The sequence below is a fragment of the Oryctolagus cuniculus genome, chromosome 2 (assembly GCF_964237555.1).
Source record: "Oryctolagus cuniculus chromosome 2, mOryCun1.1, whole genome shotgun sequence".
NCBI lineage: Eukaryota > Metazoa > Chordata > Mammalia > Lagomorpha > Leporidae > Oryctolagus > Oryctolagus cuniculus.
Window position 1 is genome coordinate 82,772,229 of NC_091433.1, and position 21,843 is coordinate 82,794,071.

At 42.2% G+C, this 21,843-nt stretch overlaps 1 protein-coding gene and 1 long non-coding RNA gene across 16 annotated transcripts in view; one reads left to right on the forward strand and one right to left on the reverse strand.

Annotated features, from left to right (window-relative positions):
* Positions 1-9,611, forward strand: part of LOC100008920 (pro-neuregulin-1, membrane-bound isoform) — a 231,320-nt gene extending 221,709 nt beyond the window's left edge. For 11 of the 15 annotated variants that reach the window (XM_008252178.4, XM_002709546.5, XM_070068530.1 and 8 more), the window contains 3 exons: positions 1,326-1,456; positions 2,570-2,776; positions 5,445-9,611. In XM_008252178.4, the coding sequence (XP_008250400.1) occupies positions 1,326-1,456; positions 2,570-2,776; positions 5,445-6,099 (993 nt within the window). In that variant the 3' untranslated portion in view covers positions 6,100-9,611. Of the gene's footprint in view, positions 1-1,325; positions 1,457-2,569; positions 2,777-4,916; positions 5,059-5,444 lie in introns of all 15 variants that reach the window. The other 4 variants (XM_070068534.1, XM_070068535.1, XM_008252192.4 and 1 more) reach the window with 2 other exon arrangements.
* On the reverse strand, positions 8,921-21,292 carry LOC127490278 (uncharacterized). The gene is made up of 3 exons (XR_007918154.2): positions 20,051-21,292; positions 13,858-14,226; positions 8,921-9,078 (listed from the first exon to the last, which is right to left on the reverse strand). It is a non-coding gene; the product is annotated as an uncharacterized lncRNA (long non-coding RNA).
* Positions 21,293-21,843: the final 551 nt, after the last annotated feature.

Sequence of the window (21,843 nt, forward strand, 5' to 3'; positions counted from 1 at the left end):
TTCCATTTTCCAACAATTTTTAAAACATTTATTTATTTATGTTGTTTGAAAGGCAGAGAGACAGAGACAGACAGATTTGAGAGATATCTGGTCTGCTCATTTACTCCACAAATGCTCACAACAGCCAGACCTGGGCCAGGCTGAAACCAGGACACTAGAACTCGTCTGTGTCTCCCACATGAGTGTCTGGACCCCACTACTTGAGCCATCACCTGAAACCTCCCAAGATTTGCATAAGTAGGAATGAGATAATCTACTTAAGACACTTAGTGCTGTGGTATTTAGTGAGGCTCAATAATTGTCAAATATTATTCTCAATATATTCGCCAAGCTTACGTGGCCTCCCAAGAAGCAAAAGTGAAACAGTGCAGGAGCTAGAAATGGGTCACTAAGTGTTTTCTTCTCAAGGCAAGCTGGCCGGAGTTCCCATGAGAAGCCCCGCTGAACAGCCTTTCCACTAGCAGAACCAGCAAAAGTTTCAACATAACTCAAGCTGTATGTTTTTGGGTTTCCAAGACTGCGTCAGGTGTTTTAGATTCCACAGTCCATCAGACTATAAAATGCCCTATGTCATTTAGGAGTATTATTTCTTTTCTCCTTTTCCCATTATTGTTGGTATAAACACTAGCAGCATTTAAAACACAACTCAAAAGGGGCCTCTCTTGTTGATAGAAAGTAGTAGTAGCTACTGTGGTTTGCTAATATAGAAACTACTTGCATTAAGTATAAGACCCTCTATGTAATGTGCTTTGTTGAGATGTGTGCCCTGGATAGCTATTCTAAGGCCTTTGAATGTCTCAGTAGCCTTGTGAGTCTTAGCGCTGACAACAGGTTTAAAATCTCAGTCACAGTAGGGCAACATGAGCACTAGGAATTGAAAGACAAAGGTAGATACAAAATATAGATATGAAAAATTATTTTCTAGGGAGTTGAAATTTAAAATAAGACAGACCATCTCTACACTTTTGTTGCACTCGACTATCTGTTAGTCTCCTTCAACTTGCTTCAGCCATGACAAAAATGAATATGGGACAGATATTTGTACTGAATTCTGGTCATACTACAATTGGAAATGAAATACAGAAAAAAAATGGGTATTTTTCTGATACAATGCAGCTGTGACTTTGGGTCCTATGACATCTGTGTGCACATATGGAGAGTAACTCATAAACTCCTGCCTGAGTAGCCAGAAGAGGATTTGTCATCTGGCTATTGGAGAAATGGGATTGATTACAAAGCAAGTGTGTAAGAGTAGATTTGTGTGTGCATAACAATGTTATTTTGACTTACATGAACCTTCAAGTTGTGTCTCTTTGTTTATCTAGCAATATGTGTCTAAAAATGTCATCTCCAGTGAGCACATTGTTGAGAGAGAAGCAGAGACATCTTTTTCCACCAGTCACTATACCTCGACAGCTCATCATTCCACCACTGTCACCCAGACTCCTAGTCACAGGTAGGAGAAAACAATCATTCCATGGCATTTTTCCCGGGCTGAAGTTTTACACATTGCCTTTTGCTATCACTGCCAAGGAAAGGAACAGGAGGCACTTGTGACCTCCTGAAATACATGGTCTTTGGACATGAACAAACTGCAGATATCAACTGGCCCTGCCTTTAATTGCTTTATAAATTTGAGGTTCCTTTTTTTCCATTACCAGAAAAAGGAAAATAATACCTACTTCACAGGATTGGTGGTCCCTATTCCAGAAATTATGTTTCCTCATGCCTGCTACCCACTGAATTGCCACGCTGGGAAAAGTCTGTCTTAGATTCTACACAATACTTAAAAGTTGACTTCTTTCAGTAATTGAACTGCCCTGGTAAATACGCACGAGAATTGATTAAATAGTTAAGTCCTAAATTCTCCGATGCCTAGTGATTTCAGTGCACTCTATCAAGAGGTGAAGAGAAAAGAAAAACAACAAAAGGTTTCTTTCATGTAAGCCACTCAAGAACAGAAATTGAAAGGGTCTTAGTACGTGGTGGTATTTGATAGATATCATTGCACAAGTGAACACATGAATAAAAGGTTTACAAAGCTAATCTGAATTAAGATTCTTTTTTTAAAAAATAGAGGTATTTATTTATTTATTTGAGAGCCAGAGTTAAAGAGAGAGGGGAAAAATAGAAAGAGAGAGCGTCTATCTGATGGTTCATTCCCCAAATGGTCACAATGGCCAGGGCTGGGCCAGGCTGAACCCAGGCGCCTAGAACTCCATCTGGGTCTCCACGTGCATAGCAGGGTTCTAAGTTCTTGGGCTGTATTCTGCTGCCTTCCCAAGTGCACTAACAGGCAGCTGGATTGGAAGTGGAGCAGCTGGACCTGAATCAGCACCCATATGGCATGCCAGGGTTTCAGTTGGTGACCCAACACACTGCGCCACAATGCTGGGCCCCAGCTTATCAAGATTCTTTGTAACAGTTCTGTTTATGGAAGCGAGCAGTGTTGTGGGCTATTGATGCATTAGTTGTTTGAAATATTTGCCAGAATCACTTCCTTTTCTTTTTATTTCTCCATATGATTTTTTGAAAAAATATCTCATTGCCTCTCACATTTTCCCCCTAGCTGGAGCAATGGACACACTGAGAGCATCATTTCGGAAAGCCACTCTGTAATCATGATGTCATCAGTAGAAAACAGTAGGCACAGCAGCCCAACAGGGGGCCCAAGAGGACGTCTTAATGGCTTGGGAGGCCCTCGAGAGTGTAACAGCTTCCTCAGGCATGCCAGAGAAACCCCTGACTCCTACCGAGACTCTCCTCATAGCGAAAGGTAAAACCGAAGGGCGAGGCTACAGCAGAGGAGACCTCAGGGAGAGGATGCTGGGAGCACCTGCAGTCTCACCTCAGGAATCTGTTGTTCTCAGGATAAGGGGCGGCGCTTGCCTGTTGTAGGAGTGCCCCTAGTTGATGAAGTCAGTTTTGTTTGACTGAACGCATTTCAGTCAAAAGGATTTGATGTGGAGAGTGCAGCAAATGTGGAGTTCCCAGCTGTGGCCGTAGGCTCAAACCCACTGCGGGGCTCAGCGTCCTCAGCTGTAGCATAGAAGAGATGGCATCATTGCTTATAAAGACCCTTCTATAAACCCACTGGGCCAGTTCACCAAATCCTAATAGGGTTGGTAGTCAGCTGGCTGTGTGGTCTCGAATGCTAACTTGGTCTGACCTTCTAACCTGTGAAATCAAATCAAGGGCTAAGTCACTGCTGACTGTCGCGGGCAAACAACTGTTTGCTTTCCTCCGTGTGTTATCTCTGCTCTGACCTTCCAAGAAGGGATGAATAAATACATCTCTTGTATGCTGCATCTGGCAGTCTCCACATGTAGTTTTCAAAGCAGATATTGCCTTTGATATGGGCCTTTATCCAAGAATGGTTGGCTTTCTTCTGTGGCAGATGGGTAGGGTTGGGTTGGGAAAAACAGCAAAAGTAAAATAAAAAATAGGGGAAAGTACACTGGAAAAGATGATAAATTAGGAATATTGAATTCATAGATTCTCCGTCCATTTTCACCTAAGTTGGAAGAGAGTGACACTCAACTGGTGTTTTAGCCCTTCAGGAAGCTGTTACCTGTTGGTTTTCAATTCCACTGAGTTTATTTTGTTATTATCAGCTCAGTCTCACTACTGAGAATTTAAATGTTTTAAATGATTAAAATGTTTAAATGATGGTTCAAATGATTTTAAATCCATATTTACTTGGTAGTTAAATGGGTATTGATGATTTTAATAGACGCTCTCCACTCATGAACTGAGATGTACCACAGCAAAGGATGACCCACTCTGGGCTAGCACCAGCTTATATGGAGCCTGCTGATGACTTCTTTAATGGTCTTTTCCCAAAATTGACATTTCAGAGCTATATGGAATGTATGAAATTAGAGATTTCCTTCCAACCCATTCATAAAATGGTATGGCAGGGTCCAATGCTGGTTTAAAATCTTAGCTTTAAATTCATGCAATTATATCATTATATATTAAGGAAGTCTGTCCCTCCTAATTCAATCTTGTGTGAAATATGAAAAGGAGGTGAGGGCTGAAATCTTTCTTCATCAGTACATGTGATGTTGGTCGGTAAAGGCTGACGCCTCCTTGCTCTGGTAGGATTTCTCACCTACCCCGTGTGTTATCTAGGGCTGAAAATACACCTGAGCTTGGCGGAAACAGAGTGAAAAGGCGAATCACTTGCATGTGCTGGTTGAGTTTGAATTAACATTTCCAGGAGAGCTTCACTTAAGTACTCCCAAAGTAAAAAGTCTGGAGACTCAAGCCCCAAATATTTCAGTTTCTGAGACGTGTTCCAATTTTAGATGCAGCTGAATCTCACACCCGTATCACTGTGACTCATGGGAAACAGGGAAGCTGACAGCCTTCCTTTCCCATCAGCTAGAGTTCAGGTGATGACATCCTGTGCCATCAAAGGTCATGTCAAATTAAACTCTGTGAACGCCAACGTGAAAAAAGAGTCGTGGGGTGCTATCCAGTGGTAACATTTGTATCAAAAGCTGAGAAATGTGACCTTAACATAAGCCACATCTTCCTCCATGCCCTCTTATCTGGGCTAAGAAAGCATGGTATGGTAAAAACAATGCAGTGCCCTGACGACCAGATTCACTGCATGGTGTTAGATAGGGCATGACCTAAGGGAACGTGGTAAAGCCGACCCCCGAGCAGTCGCAAGAGATTAATTGACCAAAGACTGGTGCAGAGATTGGACATGGACCCCAAGGTGGTAACTGCAGAGCCAACCCAAGGTTCTCTTAGGCTTTTCTTTGAATATCTTGGACACTGGGATGGATAGTTGCAAACTGGATGTTAACGAGTAGCATTTCATGGAAAAAAATTAAAAGCACACAAATGTATTACACTGTTATCAGGAATAAATCTAAGTTACTATGCTCTTTTTTTTTCATAAGACATAACCTTATAGCTGAGCTAAGGAGAAACAAGGCACACAGATCCAAATGCATGCAGATCCAGCTATCAGCAACTCATCTTAGATCTTCTTCCATTCCCCATTTGGGCTTCATTCTCTAAGACCCCTTGGCCTTTAGGAAGGTATAGTATTTAAGTAATACTTCTTTCCCTTCCAAATCCCTGAGCCTTGGTCCTTATAAACTGAGAGGTTTCCAGGACCTTTGGCCCTTTTGTCTTGGCTCACTTGCTTTTATTTAAAATCATAATGAGATTGGAAATCCCAAAAGTTTTGATGAGCTAGGCAATGTAGCTGATCTTTGCATGTACGCCCGCGAGGAAACTCTTGGCTGCATAATTGTAGATTCCAAGGGTGCTGAATTTCCTAGTGTAAAAATCAAAAGGGATGCAATGAATAGAAAATTCTTTGTTCTTTGATTATATAATATCTTGAACTCTGTCCCCTCACCCCCCCTGCCCTGTGCCTCTCATTCCACCACACTTATGCAGGGTATTCTGTGCTCACACAGGTATGTGTCAGCCATGACCACCCCGGCTCGTATGTCACCTGTAGATTTCCACACGCCAAGCTCCCCCAAATCGCCCCCTTCGGAAATGTCTCCGCCTGTGTCCAGCATGACGGTGTCCATGCCCTCCATGGCAGTCAGCCCCTTCGTGGAAGAAGAGAGACCCCTGCTTCTTGTGACTCCACCAAGGCTCCGGGAGAAGAAGTATGACCACCATCCTCAGCAATTCAACTCCTTCCACCACAACCCCGCGCATGAGAGTAACAGCCTTCCCCCCAGCCCCTTGAGGATAGTGGAGGATGAGGAGTACGAAACGACCCAGGAGTATGAGCCAGCTCAGGAGCCTGTTAAGAAACTCGCTAATAGCCGGCGAGCCAAAAGAACCAAGCCCAATGGCCACATTGCCAACAGGTCGGAGATGGACAGCAACACAAGCTCTGAGAACAGTGACTCAGAGAGTGAAACAGAGGATGAAAGAGTAGGTGAAGATACGCCTTTCCTGGGCATACAGAACCCCCTGGCCGCCAGTCTTGAGGCAGTACCTGCCTTCCGCCTGGCTGACAGCAGGACTAACCCAGCAGGCCGCTTCTCAACGCAGGAAGAAATCCAGGCCAGGCTGTCTAGTGTAATTGCTAACCAAGACCCTATTGCTGTATAAAACCTAATAAACACATAGATTCACCTGTAAAACTTTATTTTATATAATAAAGTATTCCACCTTAAATTAAACAATTTATTTTATTTTAGCAGTTCTGCAAATAGAAAACAGGAAAAAAACTTTTATAAATTAAATATATGTATGTAAAAATGTGTTATGTGCCATATGTAGCAATTTTTTACAGTATTTCAAAACGAGAAAGATATCAATGGTGCCTTTATGTTATGTTATGTCGAGAGCAAGTTTTGTACAGTTGCAATGATTGCTTTCCCACAGTATTTCAGCAAAGCGTCCCATATATTCAGTTTTTGCTGGCTTCTTGTGCATTGCATTATGATGTTGACTGGATGTATGATTTGCAAGACTTGCAACTGTCCCTCTGTTTGCTTGTAGTAGCACCCAACCAGTATGTCTTGTAATGGCACATCCATCCAAATACTCTTCTCTTTTGTACGAAATTTTCTTTGCTTTCAGAATATGAAATGAGTTGTGTCTACTCTGCCAGCCAACGGTTTGCTTCATTGGGCTCTGAGATAATAGTAGATCCAACAGCATGCTACTATTAAATACAGCAGGAAACTGCATTAAGTCTTGTTAAATATTAGGAAGAAAGTAATACTGTGATTTTTTAAAAAAAACTATATTATTAGTCTGAAGACAGCTTGCTCTTACTAAAAGGAGCTACCATTTTCTTTATTTTGATTTATTTTTTGTGACAAAAAGCAACAGTTTTAGGGATAACTTAGAAAATGGGTTCTGGCTTGCTGTCAGGGTAAATGTAATACCTTCCAAGAGGACTCAATTTCACTTTCTCTCCGGGGGAATGATCCAGAAGCTCATTGAAATCAAAACTGATAAAGGTGCAATCATCTCTGACTTGTACATTTCACTGATTTTGGAGCTAGAGATGGGTGTCAGCTCAGCTCAACAGGAGGCATGTCGCGGCACAAAAGGCCCAGTTCAGGCAGCACTGTTTAGTTTATCTGAAACACAGCTCGAGTGAAACGTGTCTGCTGTTTGTGGACGTGACGCCATTGTAGGGAAATATTTCCATCAGAGTTTTTAGGAGTAGACGCATAGAAGACACAGGTGAAGAGCAGCTGTGTGACTCAGTTGGTGTTTTAAAGCTTCATTGACCACTACTTTCTTCCCGTTGTTTTTCTCTTGTTTCCCAATGCTGCCTTGATTAAATCAAAACTATGCACCGACATTTTCGTCAGGAGTGGCCAGTGTGCGTGTGGTTTGTGATTACTGAGAACCTCCCACAAGGGATGACTCCTGAGGAAGTGTCAGTCGTGTTGGAAGGATTGCACCTTTACTTAAAGAGGTGACCCCCACCTGTGTTCTGACCTCTATATTTATAACCTATACCACTCCTTTTCCCGTTCTCTTAATTTTTGCTTAACTGTCACAAAGCAGGACTAAGATTAGTCTAAATTTTGCATGTTCTCATGGGATTGTAAATCCAAGGAAGGCCGATAGGCATTAATATTTGAAATAACTGCTAATTCAGGAAAATGAGTTTGAAAAAAGAAATGCTGAACCCATTTCACGCCCTGCCTGATTATCTACCAATCAAGGCTGGAGCTTTATAGAGGTTCCAAGTGGCTTCCTAGGAGCCAGGGGACAAAACAGGAAAATAGGAGTAATTGCTTTTTGTTTGCAGGTGAACTTCACCAAATCTTTATGTTAACAACTAATGGGAAGAAATGACATATAAGGAGGTCTTAGAAGAAAAATGCAGGCTGGGCATGAGTCATATCATTATGTTCCTACGTGTTTCTACAATCCACAGAGATGCCTGTCTGCTGGTCCGTGAAGTTGCTCTTATCGTTTGGTATCCCAGATTTCTGTCATTGTTCTTACTCCACTTGCTTTTTGCTCAACAGTGTCTTCCTCTGCTTTGATATCGACTCTGAGGAGCCCCGTCAGGTTGCATGGATTTCCCAGTTCTATAGAATTAGAAGCTCATGGCACGGGGAAGGAGACAGTCAGCCCAAAGAGGGCCTCTTAATTACTTTGGCATTCATTGCTTTTAAAGGCCGTGGTTCATTATTAGGTAATTCACTGAATAGATTCTCACATGAATTAAGAACCTTAAAAATTTTGTTTCAGATGCTTTGGACATTGGTGTATTCAGATGTCCCATCCTAAAATTTTTCAAGAATAAATAGAATCTTTCACGAAGAGACGGGAGCCGCGTTCTCCTCCGTCTTGAGAATAGCCGTGAATTTTCAAATTGCCGATGTCAATCAAAAATTTAGGACAAGAGGCAATTTTATCTCTAACTTCTTCTGGTCTTTCACAGAGGTGGCATGATGGTTGGGACAGCCTTTCTACCCAAAGAACAAGAGCTTCCCTGCACAGCCACCAGATCCATGTTCACAGGGACATCTCAGCAGTGCGACAGTGCTGTGTCCCTCGGAGCCATCCCTGTTTATTAAAAATTCAGACAGTACAATGGCACTTCAGAGGACTAGGGATCCATGTTCCCAGCAGGTGCAACGTTGTCTTGGGTGTTGAGATGGTGAGAATTGCTTAGGACATTTTCAGCAACTTTGTTACCTGGATCTGAAATCATATCCCACCAGGGTATGCAGTAGAATATAGCATTTGCAAAGCTCTTTTTCTCACTCACGATTCCTTTTCTGTCCTGTTTCCCCTCTTACCTGGTATGAATTGTTTTCTTCTCCAAGTATGTCCAGACAACCTTCTGCTTTCTGCAAAATGATACTCTGTGTAGGAGAATGTGTCCCCAACAGCAAGATGTCTTTTCTTGTATCAGTGTAACTGTCTTGATGTAGGTGGAGCCCATTCATGGTAACTTGCACAGTAACTACTCCTTTTTTCTTTTTTTGGCCTGGGTTGAAGGGTACATGGTTCACATTGGTGAAAGTAAGGAAGGCCTGACCTTACCTTGTAGTACTGGTTCCATTCCATCAGCCACAGAGATTTCCATCCTCCAAGACCCATGAAACACTGCAGAGAAATGCAGACGAAAAGAGATGGCCACATTTCACAAGTTCCATTATATATTCTTTTGTAAATACATATTGTACATTACTTGGATGTTTTCTTAAATCATTTATTGTCTTTATGAGTTAATGTCAGTTTTACTCTCTCAATTTACTGTGTAACATTGTAAATAACATAATGTCCTTTATTATTTATATTTAAGCATCTAACATAGAGAGAGTTGTTTTCATATAAGTTTAAGATAAATGTCAAAATATATGTTTTTTGTTTTCTTTACTTTAAAATTATGTATCTTTTCCTTTTTCTTTTTTTTTAAAGAATAATTTATTGTTCAGGAGAAAGAATGTATATGTAACTGAAACTATTTCAAGAATGCACATTTGAAGGCCGTGAGGTACTGATAAACTAAAGAATTTATTATCCAAAATACTAAGCAATAAGTAATTGTGATTTATTTAAAGTTCTGTTCATTTTCCATGAAAGACATACTGCAATAAAAACGCTACTCTGTGGAGACCGGGCAGTGTTGCTCAGCAGACTAATGTTTGAGTCTGTTCGACCAGCACCCTCCATCTTACTACAGTGTTGTACTCATTTGGGAATGTGTTCAGTGGACCCCATCACCATCTTGTCTGCCCATTGCTTGTGCCATTCTGCCTGTTTTTGAATCATCTTCTGACTACTGATTCTGTTGATCACTCTACTTCTTGATAAGGGGCCCCGCAGTCAAGCAATATGATGCCCCTCCCCCCACTGCAATACACAATAATATGTCAAAGAGAACATTTGAGGCCAGGACTGACTGCCTGGCTCCTGGTTGTCCATGTGTTCTGTAGTGACAGCAGGAAACGTCTTTATCTCATGAAAATGCTGATCCCATGCAGTCATGAGAGGTAGACCATGCAATCGTGGTTCAAATGGTCCAGTGGCCACAGTGGGCTCTAAGGCAACCATTTAGAATGTGCTTCAGTAACTTTCCTTTCCACTGGGCCCACAATTGACCAATGCATAGTTTAAAAAGAGGGTAAGGCTACGTTGAGTTCATTCCCCTCATCCTATCAATAAAATCAACCAACGTCATGCCCATCTTACTGCTCAGGGAGGGGCCTAGGTATGAGAAATTTCTCAAATTCTAAGACTCAGTCATAGAAATGAGGATATTACTTTTCTTATTGATCTTAACCTAATCAAAAGCCATATTTTAACTAATAGATATTTGCATGATACTTTTTATATATTTCAAGCATATATTTTACCCTTTATCTACATAGATTAAGAGGTGTGTGGAGGAGAGGCCAGCAATTCTTTGGGTCCACAGTAGCCTTCTTTGGAATGTGAAGGTAACCTGAGACTTCCGAGAAAAATCCACTTCCACTTCCTATCATCTAGTGATACCTCCGCTAGGGTCACCTCCAAACAGTCTGAGTGTCTGGGAGTTTTAAACTGTGGCCTTGACTCCATTAGTTTCCACTATACAGTGCTGAATTTTCAGAACCATTCAGAATCCTCACATTTCTGTCAACTTTGATTTGCAAACACACACAGATACACACCCTCCAAACAAATATCCTGAAGCCACCCAATTCTTTTAATTGTCCAAGAGTCATTGAGCCAGCCAGTCATGCAGCAGCTCTGACAATGCACAGAATATTTAAAAATACTGCGATGCAGTCCCCAGTTTATGCTGAGACTTTGTTCACCCTCCAAATCAAAAACTATGAACAGCCCTACAAACTCGCAATCTGTCTTCCCAACCTAATGTCTTCCAACTCATTACATTTCTTTACTCTCCTTAATGACGAATGGCCAAAGGACTTGATCTCAGGATTTGGCATTAAATGAAGCAGACCTGAAATCTAGAGGCAAGGTCCTGGAAGGAATGGAAATTTCTGATGATCTTATGTGAATCACCGAGTGCTACTCTCTCTCTCTCTCTCTCTCTCTCTTTGGCTTGTCCTCTCTGAAACAGATATAATAAAATACATTTACAGAAACTTACTCCAAAGGATTAACTTGGTGGGAAATAGAAATGTGTGTAGCTTTTGAATGACAGAACTTTGCTGTTGCTACAGGAAGCTACAGTATTTCCAACCTTTAAGGTTGTTGTTGGATAGGGTGGTTGTGCCCTTTCTGGCATGAATCTGTAGGTTCCTGTTGACATCCTGGTACTGTAATTGTTGGGCCTCTATGGTTAGCTGTTGGTTTTGAGCTTTAATGGAGTTTCAAAGCATCATCCACTGGGGGTATAGGAAAAAGATTTTGTTACCCAAAGGAAAACATCATGAACTACCAGATCATCTCACAAACAGGAGAAAACGACCACTAAATCCTAAAGCAGAGACAGAGAATGAGATAATAGTTCCACTCGTGGTCCTTTTTCAACCCTGTGCCTTCAAAAGGACTTACTGGGACAGAATTTGATTGAGGAAACGATACCTCTTCCCACTCCATATCATACCAAAAAGAGGCTAAAAAATTTACCTCTATTGAATTAAATTTTAATGGTTTATTTAGTTGCTCATATAGAGAGAAGAGAACTGTGAAATACAAATACCATTTTTTAAAATTTTATTTAAGGTATACAAATTTCCTGTACTTCATATATATATGAACATAGTGATACTTTCCATTCTACCCTCCCTACTACTACCCACACTCCCAAACATTTTCCACATGTCTCTCCTATTCCCACTGTTAATTTTTTACAAAAATCTAATTTAATTTTACTTTATCCTCATAAGATTAACCCTACAGTAAGTAAAGAGTTCAAGAAATTTTTAAGGGAAAAAAACACTGTTCCTCAACAGTAGAGACAAGGGCTGTGAACAGTCATTGAATCTCAAAATGTCAATTGCACTCCAATACATGACATTTTAGGTACTCTATTTATTACCAAAGATCAGGGAAATATAAATAACATTTTATAATAGTTCATGGCTTAAAACATGTTATTTTTAAAATTGTTTATCTCATGATTTCATAACTGATGAGGAGAATTAGGCTCAGGGAAGTTGAAACTCTAGGGAGTTGCAAGGGTAATACTGTACCCAGGATTGTTGAACACACATCCTGTTTCTTTCTCCCTTCTCCTCCCCTAGCCATGCATCACGCATGGACAGGTCTTTCATTTCCTGCCTTTATTTACATACACAGTGTAAGTTACACCTAAAACTAAGGTTCTTCAGGGACGACTATAAGCCCTTCTGGCTTCGGTGTACAGTGACTTTGGAAGCCTGTAGATTTCTAAGGAAATGAAATGTAGCCAGGAGAGTGAATTTGTAGTCTCAATGTATAGGTAGCATCCTCCAGAAAAAAGGAGGGGCTTTGTGGTCAGAGTTCTGTCCCCATCATGGAGCAACTTGGTGAATTGCAGATTTCTTGCCCACAGTTATTTACTGACCTCTAACTACAAGGCTGTGGCGCAGTAAGGATCAAATCTGAATTCACGTAAGGAAACCAGAAAATGTCTAAGACAGAGTAAATATTATCTTCCATTTGCTCCTTTCCCTCCAGGTTCTTAATTTTACAATTTAAATGCACTATGGTGCACAAACTGATCATCTAATTACATTTTATAATTTCTTCAACGTAGTATCAGTAAGCAAATTTTGAAAATAACAATTGTATGTTGAGAAGCCTAACCACCAAATAGCATTTAGAGCTGTAGCTTAAATGAGTGCCTCATGCATTTTATAATGCATTATAGGTACAGTTTGCTTCTTAGGTAGCCACACCCTTTCACATCTACTTTCTTTTAATGGCTTATTAGATGAATTTTGCATAATAATTTTACAGAAATCTTCTGAAACATGACTATTTTTATAGTTTTCATCCTCCCATCTTAAACTTCACTGCAGTCACCTAGGAGAACAATAACAACGTTATCTGAACCTGACCTGTATCTGAGTACACCTGTGCCTAAGTTTACACCAGGGTATTCAGACATACTCCACTTCCTTAAAATATAATCCCAGAAAAGACCTTCAGATGACAATCTTACAGGTGTTACATCTCAGATTGACCCTTTTTTAAAAAAGATATTTATTTATTTGAAAACCAGAGTTACCAAGACAGAGGTGAGACAGAGAGCAAGCTTCCAACAGATAATTCACTCTCCAAACACCTGTGATGGCCACAGCTGGCCCAGGTTGAAGTCAGGAACCTGGAACTCCATCCAGGTCTCCCACAAGGATGGCAAGGGCCCTACTAACCCACTGCACCATGAGGCCAGATTAATTGTAAAATATAAGTATCACAGAGCTGATGGGTGCTTGTCACTCATGTTCATTATCTATCCAGTAATTCTGGAGGAGCAGCCTGGACTAGAACCGGTGCCCATTTGGGATGCTGGTGCAACAGGTGGAGGATTAACCTACTGAGCCACGGTGGCAGCTCCAGATTTAATCTTTTAAAAGTCATCCTACAAGACTATACTTTCAGGGATAATTTCTATAGTTTGCTAAAAATCATCCTATATCAAGGCTGAGTGACTTGGTCTCATGATGTCAATCATCAGACTGGAGGTATAGGTATTGATAATGGTGAGAGAGGCATATACTTTTCCATCCATTAGCCTTCATTTAAATAAAATGTGTTTTTATTAACAACAATGGTAACTCTAGCTAACTATAAAAAATAATGCATAATGAAGTTTTAGGATTTTTTAAGGAAATCTAGATGTCAAGTTGTATCCTTCTAATTATTATCACCACAAATCGGGATAACACTGTCTTCCAGTTCCTGACTTTCATAAGTGATCCCCCCCCTTTTTTTTTGCCTTACCTTGAGCCCTGCTCTTGAAGTGAGATCTTTAGACAGCTTTTCTGGGGTCTGACGGCTTCATGCAAGGAGAGTTATCTGGAACCCTTCCGATTTCGTGCAGCTAAGCTTCATGCAAACTTCCCTTCTTCTTTAGAGGAAGGGGATTCCTCCTTGGCACATACTTGTGCAGCTAATAAGACAGCAGAGCTCCTTCCCCTTGGATCCCTGGCTTTCTCCGCCATGAAGACAGACAGAGAAAACACTGTGCGAGAACCACTTGTTACAGGCTCTCCGATTCCCTGTAACCAGGCTCCTTCCAACACTGAATGGTTCTTCCTTACACAGTAGGCTTCCCAGAAAGATTCCAATCTCCACTGAGGCTCACCTTTTCTGTGGAAAATAAAGATCTCTGTTAGTGAATCCTTCGATTGGAGCCCTTCTTTCCCCAGCATTTCTCTTCACTGGTACCTCTTTATTTCAAAATCCCCAAAGTTATAGTTCAATGCAACTTTATACTTTGAGTAAAAAGTTGTGTTGAAAAGGGATTTAAAGTAATTTCACTAAACTACAAAGTCCTCCTTGATTAGTTGTAGCCCCTTTAGATAGTTGTAGGGCAGAGTCACACATCATTACGTCTTTCCATGCATTGGTTGACCAAAAACTGTTGTACCACATGAAAAGATGCCAACTCCACCACGCATTTTGGACTCTGGTTTATGTGAGGAGTCAGATCTTAGCCAAGAATGTGAAGGGAAGGATGGTGGACCCTTCCTACTAAGGTGACAATGAGATTTGGGGCTCCACTCAGGGTCAACCCATGTCAATCACACAGCACAGCGGCTACTACGGGGAAATACCCCTCACCTGGTTGATAGAGCCAGACACACCGTAGGTCAGACCTGAGGAAAATTCTTTCTCCCTCCACATCTAGTGGGCAGTGGTGACTATACCACTGAAATGTCATATAAACGCAGCCCCACTTTCACACCCTCACTGCTTCTGCCCTTGCTCAAAGCCTCGTCATTCTCACGGGGCCCCATTAATCTCCTAATAGAGATGCTTCCTTCGGCTCCCCTGGGGCGGCCTTCTCATTCTGCTAGGAAGTTCTAACTTGCAAACCTTATCTTGTTGGTCTCTTGATTATATACCTTCCATGGCGCCTCATGAAGTTTAACAACTCAGCCTGATCTAGAAGGCCCCTTCACGGTCTCGCACCTGCCAAACCATTCGAGCTCACCCCTCGCCCTCATCCTCCATTCTGATCTTACAACTTCCTATTTTCCAAACACACCACACCAGTGTTTATCACACCTACTCATCGGCATACCCACTTCATGATTTTTGCCATACGCGTGTATCACCTGTATGATTTTTTTGCATATTGTTTTTTAATTGACTGCATTTTTAACTAAAATAAAGTCATTTCAAATAAAACTTTGTATCAATGCTGTGAATGGAAAACTGCAATCAGTTGCCATAATGAAAACAGAACTGTAAAAAATAAATATAATAAAAGCAAAAAAAACGTTACCAAGTTCTAACAAGATACCATTGCTTGCTAAACTCTCTGAGCTATAAGTCTGTTATTTGTTTGATGAACAAGGAGATCAGTGATTGTTAGGGAAAATCAATATATTTGGGAAATGCAGAAAGATTTATTCCTTGAGCTGGGCTGGACCGACAGGGAGGTAACGGTGGATTCACTTCTGTTTTGTTCAGTGTTATTTAATGCCTGTTCCTAAGATCACCTCGGATACGACATTCACTCACTCACGTATCTTAGGAAACACAGTACTGTGCTGGCTACACCCCTGCTCTTGTGCAGACACGTCCCTTCTACCAGAGCCCCCTTCTCCATTTTATCCTTTCTCTGCATAGAGTCTCCTTTGAAAGTCCTACTCGGACGAAATTCTACCTTTCCCAAGTGTTAAGTGCTCCTCTGAGCTATCTCTGTTCATCTCAAAATTTGTAATTACTTGGAGTTCCTCCCACAAAAGACTGTGCATTCTTTGACAGCAGAGACCTCATCTTAATTGTGTGGATCCAGTGCTAGTGTGGATCTAGGACAGAACTAAGAATGTGGTAGATGCTGGATGCCTAGAGAATAAATCACTGGCAGCTGGAGACTCGGTATATGTGCATAGAATTGCAAGCATGGAGGAATCTAGGTGATCATAGACATTTTTATTTTTGTCTTTTTAAAAACTTATTTATTTATTTGAAAGGCAGAGTTACTGGAGGTTGGGGATGGTGATACAAATATGTAGATTCTCTCTCCCTCTCTCTCTCTCTCTGTTCTTTCCACAAATGGCTGCAATGGCTGGAGCTAGGCCAGACTGAAGCCAGGAGCCAGGAACACTTGGACCACCTTCCACTACCTCCCAGGTGCATGAGCAGGAAGCTGGATCAGAAGTGGAACAGCCAGGACTTGAATCAGCCCTTCAATATGGGATGCCAGCTTAGCCTGCTGGGCTACTACACTGGCCCTAATAGGCATTTTTAAAGCCAAGATCAAGAAAAGAGTAGCTCAAGGTTGCTAAAACAAAACCAGAAATGTATGAATGAAACCAAGCTTGTCTCACCATGGTCCAAAACGCCAGAGGTCAGAGTCCAAGGGAGGGAGGCTTTGGCTTAGAGTAGATTCTGTAATGAACACCCGAGTACACCACACATACCTTCTGCACGCGGCGTGGTTCACTCCACCAAGAACCCTAGCTGAAAACTAACCTTCATCTCTCCTCTCCCTTCATCCCTCCAACTCCTTTGAAAAGTCCTGAAAATTAAGCCTTTTAGCTGAACTTTTCTCATTAGGTCGATCTTACAAGGAAATCTTCCCCATAGACCAGTGCATTATAACTCACTCAAGTCCCTAACCCTTTGAAAAGATACAGGGAGAGCCCTACACATAGCAAGCCCTCAACAAGTTTCTCAAATGCACAGATTGTGTTAAGCATCAAATCAAGACACTATGTATAGGGCTGGCATGTAAAATTATTAGGCTTGTCCATCTTCACCCACCTAACTAAAGGACGGTCTGGAAAGAGGAACTGACCACTCCTTACCTATTATCAGGCCATGCACCTGCTTGTGCGTTACAGCCTCTCGAGAGGATCTGAAGAGTAGTAGCTTGTGCTCTTTCTTGCCACATTCCAGTTTGGAAGCTGGCAGACATTATGTTCCTTTCCCCAGTGTTTTCATACACTAAAGGTACATGTGATGTGAAACACATGACATGAAACCAATGTCATCTAGGTTTGGATGCTCCTCTTGGGCAATTTGGGAAACTTAATATCAGTGAGATTCAGATTCGTTGTGGTGATTATATGAGATATGGGATGCAAACTCTTGCATAGTATGACACTATACAATAGATGATCAATCAATATAGTATCTTCATTTGGTGGCTAATTTCACGCAACTTGGCAGAGAGAAGGGGACAGAGTGTTTCCTAGTTTGGCCATCAGGTTAGCTTTGATTGGTCCTACCCCACCTGTGGGGGCATTCCCCTTGGGGAATCTAATTGAGCATTTGTCACTGGCAAGCCGGATTCCAGGCTGTACTGCCAGGAGAGAGTCCCATTTTGCTTAGCCAGCAACACCAAAACATAACAGCACAAACTCACTCAGAACTGAGTGAGCCCAGTAGAGCAGATGCTCATTTCTCCCTGAGAAGTAAACCATTTTTTGCAGATTCAGAAATGAGGCTGGTTTGCTCCATCCAATTAGCAGGAGCTAATTTCGATTTCAAGGTCGCTGTGTGCAACGTCCTCTTCCTTGACATGCCCAGAGCCTTGGCTGCACTCCCGCCCTGACTCTGTGGTTCACATCCCTGCGTGCACTGTCAACAATCACAGTTTCTGTTTTAGAGTTTGGTCTCCTGGTGATGTGCTGCAGTCCTCATTTTTAGGAAACTGGTGCTTGGCAAATGATGAAAGGTTTCGCAGATGATGAAGGTGATGGCACAGTTTTCTCCTGCTTTATGGCTTAATTTAATTAGATGGTCTGTAATAGCTCAACAGCAGAACTGAGCTGCAGAATGGGCTCCAATTTGCCCAACGGCAAGAGCAGAGCAAATAGGAGATGCGCTGGATGACTCATCAGCGGATGCTACATGCGATGCCTCCTTTTCTTTTCCGATGGGATCAGGCAAGGTGACTGAGAAAGCTTCCCTGGGAATAGACACCTGGTAACTTTGCATCTACAAGACCACTTTTAAAATATGCTTAGCATGAAGTAATCAGCAAAACCACTGTCTGACCTTGAAATGTTTCTGTGGCCACTGGACCTTGAAGAGGCTAATGGAGGCAGCGAAATCCAGCTGTCTGGGACTTTGATCAGCTCCGTCTGTCCCTCACAGCACAGCCAGGGCCTGAGTTAGCAACAGCTTCTCTGGGGCACGAGGCCCAGGCAGAGACGTTGGGAGACCCAGCTGGTAGTTCTTAATCTGGCACACCCCAGTTCCCACACGCTTTTGCAACATTTCAGATGTACACAAATTCTGAGATTTATTACCCTTATTGGGGACATGGAGCTTCATAGATTTTGTTAATCAAACAAAACAAACAAACAAACAAACAGCAACAACAACAAAATCCAAGGTCCTGAAGTCACAAAATGTTTTGGCAGCTCTGTTCAGGCTGGATAGAAAGGCACCCCCATGGGAGAAATGCTTCTCTCTGGTTCCATTTCATTTGTTATCTTCAGAAGGCAAGCAGGGAGGCATACCACATGGAGCGGGGCTATGTGATGGCGATTTGCTACTGCAAAGGAAATGAGGGAAGTTTGACAAGTGACAAATGAGTTCCTAAGAGACCACATGTAGTTGTGGGCATTTGGGAAGTGAACCAGAAGATGGAAACGCTCTCTTCATCTCTCTCTCTCTCTCTCTCTCTCTGCCACTCAAATACACAAAAAGGATTGAACAATCTTAAAGGAATAATGTTAGAATTACCTAATATATATAAAAACAAAGAAATTAGCACTACACAGAGTAATTGCCTAGTACAAGTTTTCATGGAAATTCGAAGGCACAGTGATAATGATTCTAGAAAGTTTCATGGGAGGGCTGAAAAGACAGCTGCTTCTGAAAGCTATCTTTCTGCTAGGTTTGAAAAGAGTCCCCCCTCCCTAAGAAGAGAATGAGGTAAAGACTATTACTGTACATTACTTTTCATGAGAAAACACCAGACAATCGAAAGAGCAGTCTTTTGAAGTTGGTGTGAAGGGGGCAAATGGTAGGTGGAATTTGGGGTCGACTCAATAGCTGATGTGGCTAGCTGTCACTAAATGTTGGAGGAAAGTGAATTTTGTCAGCACTGGTGGCGATTAATAAGGAGGGTGACACGTTCAGAAATGGATTTATAAAATCAATCTGAAGACTAAGACACTAAGGCAATGGCGTGGAGAGACACGGAGAGAATCTAGAGGCGGAGGTTGATTAGTCGATGAGTGATGACCGTCAGGCCCTGCTGTGGTTTAGTGTCAAGGAAGACAGAGACTAGGAGATGGCATGGAGGGGAAATAATGAGGTGTAAAGCAATAGAATAGATGACTAAGTGGACGTGTGGTGTGAGGTGGGAGAGGATCCAAGGATATCATTGAACTTGGGCTTTGAAAACGTTGCCAACACCTCTTTCTAGAAGTTTGGTAAGACATGCTTCATGTACTTGCAGAAGTCCAAGAAGGGGGAGCTAAGACAAGTTCAATACTCTGTTCATTCACGTAGTCAGACCTGTTTGTAGCTGTGGGCTACTGGTGCTCTGCTGTGCTAGCATTTGCCACTATAATGAGGCAGGGTTTATTATTCACATACTACCGGTGAGAAGTGGAAGCACAGTGATATTATGATTCGTGCCTAATGTCATGCAATCAGCAACTAGTGGAGTTGGAAATCAAGTGAGATTTGCCTAAAGCCAAAGCGCTGCTATTACAAGCTTCCTTCTCTCCGCTCCCTTAGCGAGCTGCCTACCTCACAGGACTCCTCCTTGAGAGCCATGGAATAGGATCACCTCTTCAAATGAAGACCATCCCTCTCTGTGGTAACAGATGACTTACTTTGGGCTAACAGCCGAGAGCAAATTCTGATTGAAGCCAGGTTGTGTTCCCATTTCAAGTGATTTATTCTAGAAGCAACATTCAACAAGCCAGGCATGAAACTCAGGCCCTCCCCCGTATCCATAGTCATTCATTCAGTCATCACTCTCTCATGCACTTACTATTGGTAGCATCCCACCATGGCTCTCTGCTGTGCTGGACCTGGGCCCGGCACCGGGTCAGCTCTTTGAGGATGTCTGAGATGTTGCCTTTCTGCACCTGGGCCACCTTCCACAGCAGGAGTTACCCCTTGGCACTCCGAAAATTCACGCTCCTTTACTGTGTCTCTCATGCCTGAAATTGCTGGAAATGCTACAGATCATTTGTCACTTAACATCTGAGGAACCGTGTTGAGATGTGCCCCATCAGTCTTCCAGGAAATTGAGTTTTAATCTCAAGTCAGCCTTCACAGGAAGTGGCAAACCTTGCTTGTCAGGGAGGACTGGACTTGCTAGCTTGCCAATGTGTGTGGATGCCTCAGGTGTGGCTGTTTTACCTCTGGAGCACTGTGGTTTGCAGAGTAAGTACTGCTGGACAGTTCTGGTCACCCAGGTATTGACGCATATTTTGACAAATAGGAAATTTTATTCCAAAGTAGGAGAAAGTAACTTGTGTGGCTATCAACATATAGCCACTGCTACAGATAATCAGATAAGCCTGACCACCGTGAATGAAAATCTTAGATTTCAAAGTTGAAGATCAGAGGGCAGCTTGATATATTTTCTGTATAAATCAGGGCAACTCTAAAGATTGGGTCAACTTATCTACTGCAGCACATACCACATTATATTATGCTTAGGTTTGCAGCTGACTTCCAGCTGGTTGTGAGACGTTGGGGATTATGCTGGATTCTCCTTTAGCCTTAATGCTTAGCACAGTGCCTGGAACTTAGACAGTCCTTAATAAATATTGCTTAGAGCTACTGCTGTAGGTTCAACTGTCGACAGGGACAATTATAAGGCTCCACAGAACAAAACAGCTTAATTTGTTCAAGATTCTTCTCTGTACTCCTCTTACTCAAGATGAATGGCAAAAGAATATATTTATAGAAGCATAAGATGGATGGTTTTCTTAATGAAGATGGATTATGGTAGTATAATATTGTTCTTTCATTGTACACCTAATATATCATCAAAGGAAAAAGCTCACTAAAGGAAAAATAGAAAGAATAACATTTGCTCCTTTCAATTACGGTAATGGGGACCTTCAGCTTAGCTAGGAGAGATTCAGTCGTGCCTGGGCATGTCTGTGGAATTGGTGGCAGCAGCTGCCAGCAGCTTGTTTGCATACGGATGGAGGGTCCTCTTGGGAGAGTTCTCACTCTGAAGGAAGAAGTTGCCTGGCAACAAGACTGTGACCCATGGAGACAGCCTTACCTAACAGAAGAGATGGAAGCCCGAGTGTATGTCATCTAGACCGTCTTCCAAATGATGGCGTGGATACATACCGCTGAGCTTCAACAGATGAAATCTGCTTTACTAATGCCTTTCTTAAACCCTGGTGCCCAGACCGAAACCTCCATGCAAGGGAGGCAGCCTCTCTCCCCCTACCTCTTTATGTTCCCTTCCTTCTTTTCTTCTTTTTTTTTTAAGATTTATTTATTTATTTATTTGAAAGTGAGAGTTACACGGAGAAAGGAGAGGCAGAGGAAGAGAAAGAAAAGAGGTCTTCCATCTGCTGATTCACTTTCCAGCGGCTGGACTGTGCCAATCTGAAGCCAGGAGCCAGGAGCTTCTTAGTCTCCCACGTGGGTGCAGGGGCCCAAGGACTTGGGCCATCTTCCACTGCTTTCCCAGGCCACAGCAGAGAGCTGGATCGGAAGTGGAGCAGCCAGGTCTCGAACTGGCACCCATATGGGATACCGGCGCTTCAGGCCAGGGCGTTAACTCACTGTGACACAGTGCCGGCCTCCTTC